The following is an 8,245-nucleotide window of genomic DNA, read 5'->3' on the forward strand; positions in this document are numbered from 1 at the left end:
CACGTGACTCGCTGACGCAACAATTATTATTCTTTCTAATCATTCCTGACTGAGGTTATTTTGTGAAATCTCAATCCGAACTTTTAAAAATGTGTGTATAAACCTAAAGAAGTTGACTTTGAAGTCAATAATTTAGTGTAAGTAGCTATTTTTTCTTATGACAGATATTTATTCATAATCCTGGAAGCAATAAGGTACTGGAAATATTTGACAAAAATATAGATGTTCTTAATTTTTGGTAACATTTAATTGTTTTTGTTGTTTCTTATACACCCTGATAAAGTTCATCTTTCTTGTAATAACAGTATTTGTCCAAAGCCCTTTGGGATTTTTTGTAAAACAATATGATTTTGCAATGCTGACCAGAGGGAACTTAGAGATAGTTAATTGATTTGTTAAGAGTTCAAACTTTATTAAACACAAAACAATTACAACAGGTCACAACATACAGAGGTTGGAAACATTTATATGATATGAAAAAATGTCTTCAAAACATCTGCACACCCACAAAAACGTACTGGTTAATCTATCAGAAGTTACATTATTATTTACTGCTAAACATGTTAAGACATTAAACATGTTAAATAGAAATTAGATGACATTCATAGACCAAAGAAAGCAAGATAAAACATTTCTTCCACAATTAATGAGGGCAGATTTCATTATTACATTCCTTATAACAAAAAATTTTAAGTATAATACTTAAATATACTATATATATAAAAAAAGAAACATGCTAAACAACGTACAAAAAGTGGAGGAAAGTAAATGCACATCTGTAATATGAATAAAGGTGTGAATAATTTACATACATATGTAAATATACATGATTCATGTTTGGTATTTTAAAAACAAGGCAAAAAGACATAGCACAATCTAGTCCACACACAAATTTCTATACATACACACACATGTATATATAATTTGAAAAGTTTCACCAGTTCAGCACAGAAGAAAACTTGAAATATTATAAACTGCTACTGGAAGCATAGTTTTAATTAAGTTAGTTTCTCTACTGAGAAGACTGGAAGTCTCACCACACCACTAGGCTACAAAGTTCTTCTATCAACACACTAAAATAAAGGTTTCAGCTTTTTTTATAATCTAAAGAATGCTGCTACACTGATAGTTACAACAGAAACAAGTTGTACACCATCACTAGGACCAGAGTAGCCATTACATCATTATACACAGTTATATATAAAGCATAAACCAAGAGTCCCTCAAAGGAGGTGAACTTGAACAAGTTTTATAATACTGTAAGTATGGAAAAGCTTGGCAATAAGTATATATATATAGATACTTATACAGATCTGAAAATTCACAGCAGAAAAAGTTGCATGCAGTTGAATTTTAACAATTAATAAGTGAAACTATACAAAATTTGATAATTTGGTCTCAAATTATCACATGAAGGGCTTTATTATACCTAAAACAGATTATCCTGATTAGTGGGTTTATTGCCCATTTTTGTTGGTTAACTAAATCTCCTCAATGTACACATTATACCTGAACAAGGCCTTGTAAATATTAAATATGTATGTTACCTAGTACTTACAGCAAAACATTACAAATGCTTAAGCCAAGAATGCTCAATACGTATATACAAATATATCATCTGGAACTTCTAAACTAAAGTTAGTTACATATGTACTCTCTCCAAAACTCAATTTGTTTTTCTTATATAAATACATTTTCCAGAACCATATTGAATAATTATACTGCATGCTCAAACATATGTAGTTTAGCATTTAAGATGTTCAGTTCCATTATTATGTAAACATATGAAGGTTTATTTATATAAAGAACAAACTTTCCATTATAATTCCAATTGAAAAGAGAACAATATGTAGTTTTTAAATGACTACTACTTCTTTCTACAGAGCCAATTTCTTAATATGGAACTTGTGCTCATTACGTAATGTCACAAAATCTTACAGGCCAGCATGGTGCACTCAAGTAGCTTACTAGAACTGCCCTTACCATTAACAGTGAGTACTTCTTGAAGAGACATCTTGTCCTATATCTTTGTATATTTCTTCATAATGCTACATTAGACCTTTTTAACCAGAGCAATCTTTTGCCAGTATTTTAAAGCATACTATAAAAGGTATTAACCAGCTTCACGACCAAGATGATTAGTTTTCTAGATTCTGGTTATTTTCCAGGTTTTCACAATCATCACTGCCAAATTAGAAAATATCTCAACTACACACTTACTCCAACTTTATATACTGATTATATATACAAAACCCTTCATAATGTTATATTTCATAACATCAGTTTACATGAACATTTTTTATATATGACTATTGTGAACTTCAGAAAATTAAATGTGAAAGCTTAAAGCTAGGGCAATTAATACTCTTTGAAATATTTAACTATCTTTCTCATTTTGTTTCGTAATCCTTATTGTACATATATGGATATAGCTGACAGTAATGCCAATATGTAAATATGCACTTATGACATTTTCTTGAAAATGTTACTTAAACTCATTATTATTAATTTAATACAAGAATTACATAGATTTCTTTATAATAAAAAAACAACAATATTATTTTTGTACTTGTTTGATAGATTGCTATGTAGGATTAACCTTTGTAATTATATGCTTTGAATGTGGAATGAAAAATTCCTTCTACAATAATCAAACCTACAAATAATTCTTACCTTCACCAAGGAAATATTGAATTTCACTGCAAAAATTCTGAGAGAATAATCTTTAAAACAAAAACCATAAACTTACTGTACTCTTTCAGCTGCATTTATGCATAAGATATTGCTAGAAAGTACAAAATTAAATCTCAAAATAGAAGAGATTGTTCAAATCAAAGTGTATTTCAAGTTATGATAAGCATTAAGTCCTCATGTCCCATATCATTGCAAACAAACTGTCAAACAGTTTTCCTACAGTGGAATTGTTAAAGTGCATTGAAATTTTATTGAAAAGCTTAAAGAATTTTACTTTAAAACTAATTTTAAAAAAACCTTAGTTAGTACACATTTATCATATAACAATAATTACTTATTAACTACTATTGCAGTTAAAATCTAGTCAATAAATATCAATAAAAAAAAAGATTTTCAATAAATCATGTAAATTTTCTATTCATTTGAGACCAGCAAATGTTGAACACAAATTAAATGCAAGGACACTTGTTCCTCATTTTAAAGAAGTTAACAGTACACATTGTAATAAAAAATATTCCATGACACCAGGAGTAGTAATTATGTTAAAGTTGGATTTGTTTCCCAGACCATTAGAATTGTTTCTGAACACCAATTTTATAGCAATGTTTTATATTGGATAATCGGAAAAAAAAATTGTAAATAGCTTTGGCAATTCTTGAGAGAAAAAGTAATTTTCCAATATCATGTCCCAGCCCAAAATAAGGCAAATAACCATCATTATTACAGTTAAAAATTGCTTTTATACAGACCTATGTTATGTTATTATTTTATATCATGCAGACCAATGCTCTGGTTTCAGGATATTTTAGAAACATGCAATTTTTCTGTACATTAAACATCATTAAAAAACTTATGAGAATTAATATTTTCAATAAATCTGTAGTCAGTATAAGCTTAAATGAACTTAAAGCCATTTTAAAATTTAAACCTATGTACTATTATCAGCCATTGAATAGGTTTATTAATATAAAAACAATGATCTCTACTGCAACAATTATTAATTACAAAAAAAAGTTAATATATATATATATATATATATACACACACACAAACAAAATATATCATTCACTGAAATCTATTAAACTCAACAAATAATGTACAAAACAGTACTGTTATAAATCCAAACAAATAGCTTATTCATAGATTTAGAAAACATGAAATATGTATGTCTAACCAAATTATATCCATTTGATATTTAAACCAAAGTATTTGTACTGTTTCCAAAAGCTATTTTTTTAGTTAAATATTTTTAATAATTTGTTGTTATTTCTTTAAATTAATAAGTTATGTTTACTTTAAAGTCTTCTAGTGTGTGAACTATAACTAATTATTAATGACTTATGAAATTTTAGCTAGTATTCATTCTAAAATTTGAAACATTTAATTGTTGTTAAAATTTTACATGGCAATAACTACAGTCTCAAGAAAACTAATGTCTTCATTGTTAAGTGCAAACTAATATTGTTTAATTAATTAAAAACAAAAGATACAATGGATTTTTAATTAAAAGGTGTCAGAAACTACTATAAAATCTTATCAATAATACCTTAATAAATGTTTATTATTAACAGACATTATATTAGTACAAACAATCTGAGCTTGTATAATTCTTAAACAACACATTAAAAACAACATATATATATATACTTAAATTTGTTACAACCTTTGCAAGGAAACTGTGTAAAGGATTAATTTTCAACCATTAATATAAAACACAAGTATGAAATTACATTAATTTGGAATTCATAATTGTGGTTTTGATAGTTAACCATAAAAATTTACAAATAATAACAACCAAATGATACTTTAACTTAAAAGGTCACATGTACAAAATAGTTTTCTATAGAAGTAAGTACACCTTTTTATGGCATAAAGTGAAAAACATTATTTCAGGTTTCATGATTCAAAACTTTTCAAACAGTTACCCACTTTCCTCTGACTATTCTAAATCACGGAGTATATCTATAGCAAAAACGTGAAAAACAGTAGTTAACATCAATTCATTTTATTACTGTAAAACTGTCATACCACTAAATGAACACAAAAAATTCTCAATACATGATACAACATTTAATAACATTAATGGAGAAATCACAGCAAGAATAAATGTTAGTAGTTAGAATCCAGAAGAATTAACACACCATGACAGGTCCTTCATTTTTCAATACAATGATTGTCTTAAATGCCTAAACCCAGATATTGATGGGTACCTAAAGTGGCAGAACTCCCATATCTTTTAACTCTCATTTTTAGCAGTCTCAGTAACCATAACCTTAAAAATTATAACAATAACAAAATATAGGTAAATATAAGAAAAGCAATAGCAGACACACAGTGCCTGCTTTACATATAGGTTCAACAGAATGCAAACTGAAACCCATCCTTCTATGGCTGGAATATAGGGGTGTGCTGCATGGCTGACAGAGAGAAGAATGAGCTTATCTACTCTCTGCCAGCTTTCCTAGATCTGGATATTCTGTATCAGATCCTGCAGTTTTTCCACAATCTCAAGAATTATTGGGAATCGCATTATCATGAGGCCGATTCATCTCTTCAACTGCCCCTGATGTTCCTTGTTCTGGTGGTGAGGTCAGTGAAGGGGCATCCTTCCTTGGTGGCATTCTTTCATTGATCTTGTCTAAGCCTTTAGCTTCCTCAAAAGATGAAATTTCATGTTGTGGTGAGATCCTTCCTGAAGCAAGGACTGAAAATAAATAAATAAATAAAACTTTTTTAAACTTCTACCTCTATCATGTATGATTTTATAAAATTCTTTACTAAATAAGCAATTATGATTTCTATTAAGCAATGCCTTTTTGTGCAAAAAATTACACATTTGCAGTCATTTGCAAACAAATGTAAATGAATGTGTGTGTGTGCAAATTGTATGGGTGGTTAAAGAATTGTATTATGAGAGGAAAATAGTAAGAAAACATTTACTCTTTAATCTTATGTATATTGCAAACCGTGGTGTCTGTCTCCCACTTGAAACGCTGTGCACGCATGCAAAGCTCAACATTCACTTTTGAAATGATAGATGAACAGCCATGAATAATGTTGATGTCAAATTTTATTTCACAAGCAGGATATTCTACACTAAATTGTTAGGAATTAATCACACTATCATTCATATTTCAAAATGTTACGCAAGTTAATGAATAAAAATGTATATTTACCATATGTTATAGCTGAGCAGCTCTTAGCATGACTGAAATGTGCAACAATTACTTTTTAGAGTGGGTGGTATAAGTAGCTCAGAGCCTTGGCTCTGAGAGAAACCAAGAGTACAACACAATTAACCTGCTTAAAGTCCATGAAATAATATAGATTGATAGATGAACCTAAACTTTTCCTGTCACTGGGGATGGGAACTTTTACTTGTGTTACAAATATCTGCATTATGCTAACTGGGATATCAATTTAATCAAAACTACACACATTACTATATTTAAAAGATTCATTATAATTTTAATTTTCTTCTTTGCTTTCTCCAAAATCCTCAGAATCATAATGTACATTATCCCTCTTCTTTCCAAGTTTTATATCCAGTTATCTCCAATTTTCCTTAACCTTGAAATATTTTCAATTTGATTTTGTGACCTTTGGCTGCCCTCTTCTCTATTTGCTTCATAAACAATCACAACTAATTAAAGATCTATTACTAAACTATTCAACACATTTAAAATTAGAATGTGATGTATAACGTGAAACAAACAGCACCCATAAGTAGGTTAGTTTGTGTGTGCATGTGTCAAATGGGAAGGACAGTTATACCAGTAACCATTACAAAACTTTCACAATGGCATAAGATGTGAAGACTTTAAACAAAAACTCAAAACCAACTTAAAATGCTACGTGCTCAGAGAAAAGTGAAATTAAATTTAAAAAATAGAAATGATATAGCAGTTGATAATACTAGTTAACAGCTAAAAAGATACAGTTGCTGAAGGTACTGATTAACAGATAATAACACAGTTGTTAGTATCACTATATAAAACCTAAATCTGATATAGTAGTTAGTAATACTAATTAATATATAAAAAATTTAAATTAGTTAATAATACTAGTTAATAAATAAAAATGATAAAGTTGATAGCAACAATAGTTAACAGATAAAAATGATATAGCTAATAATACTAGTTAATAGGTAAAAATTATATTGTAGCTAGTAATAATAGTTAACTGTTGAAAATATGTAGTAACTAATAATACTAGTTAACCTTACCGTCATGGGTCAAAGGCCATGTCATCACTTTTGTTGATTCACAATCAAATTTTTATTAAACAACTATTTTATGAATGTATGTCAATACGTTTGGTATCAAATTGTAGATTATAATTCAAATTTTAATATTATACATTAGTCTATTTCTTAATTTAAAATCAAACATTAAAACAAATTGTTAAATATCAATTTTTTGTGTGTCATGTGTATGTTGAATGCAGCATTGATTCAAATTAGATGTTTGTGATGTCCAAATACAAAGTCTATAGTTTCTTGTGAATTAGATACTCAAGTTGCTGATATTGACAAGCTAAAATGTAAAATAAGAACCTCCTATTTTTTAATATTTTCTGAGATATTAACATATTTATTGAATCAACCAAGGTGGGCCCACTCACCACATAAATTTTTGAAAATACCTGCTTACACACACCTACTTTGCCTAATGCTGTGTGTATAACCAATCAAAAGCTCAGACTGTCCCCTAGTGTTTTTTTAAGCCTCTGCAAAGTATTTGTGCAGTAAACTCTATCTTTTCTTGCTAGATTCTAAGCACTAAGGTAAGTGAGCTCAAAATTTCATATTTGTTTAGACCAAAATACAGCTTAGTTACTCAGCTTGATAAATAATAGTGGAATTCAATGGTATTGATATAGTAATTTATGATTTTTTATCATTTCAAAATGTACATATAAAACCTAAAAAATTTATTTCATTTCACATCCTTTACCTGCGAAATTTGATAAGGCTTAGCAGCCTACGGCAAGTAGTAAATGTGTACAAAGTTTGTAACTATACTTCTATATTTACTGTTCTATGTTTTAAGAACACAAGTTTCAGAACTTATTTGTAAATAGTAATAATGTCTAAAGATATATATAATGTATTATAACAGAAATGTGACTGTATTTTACAAAATACTAGTCCACTAAAACAAAGCCAAGACACGTCACTTTGTAAAGGCCAGTTTTATATTCTTGGATACAGCAACATGAGTACACATGTGCTGCATCATTGTGACTTCAATAATGTTAGTCAGGCATGGCTGAAAGGGCAATATAATACAAATAATATATATATATATATATATAGATGTATAATATTAAGAGATTTCAGTTTTTTAGACTGTTATAATCTGTAGTCATTCTAGAATAAAAAACATAATTCATGTTGATTTCATAATTTTTTTATGGTGGTTATGAGGTTGGTCAAATTGATCCAACCCATAAAGAGACACAGTAGTGAAAATAAAAGATAAAATATAAAGTTTTTCAAAAAAAACATTTGATAAATAAATGAAGGTTATAAAGATTTCACATGTGAAAT

At 28.4% G+C, this 8,245-nt stretch overlaps 1 protein-coding gene across 1 annotated transcript in view; it reads right to left on the bottom strand.

Annotated features, from left to right (window-relative positions):
* Positions 1–387: 387 nt before the first annotated feature.
* Positions 388–8,245, bottom strand: part of LOC106474866 (serine/threonine-protein phosphatase 2B catalytic subunit 3-like) — a 13,019-nt gene continuing 5,161 nt past the window's right edge. The window contains exon 4 of the mRNA XM_013935562.2: positions 388–5,398. Coding sequence (XP_013791016.1) covers positions 5,202–5,398 — 197 coding nt within the window. The 3' untranslated portion in view covers positions 388–5,201. The remainder of the gene's footprint in view (positions 5,399–8,245) is intronic.

This window comes from Limulus polyphemus, unplaced genomic scaffold, assembly GCF_000517525.1.
Source record: "Limulus polyphemus unplaced genomic scaffold, Limulus_polyphemus-2.1.2 Scaffold7788, whole genome shotgun sequence".
NCBI lineage: Eukaryota > Metazoa > Arthropoda > Merostomata > Xiphosura > Limulidae > Limulus > Limulus polyphemus.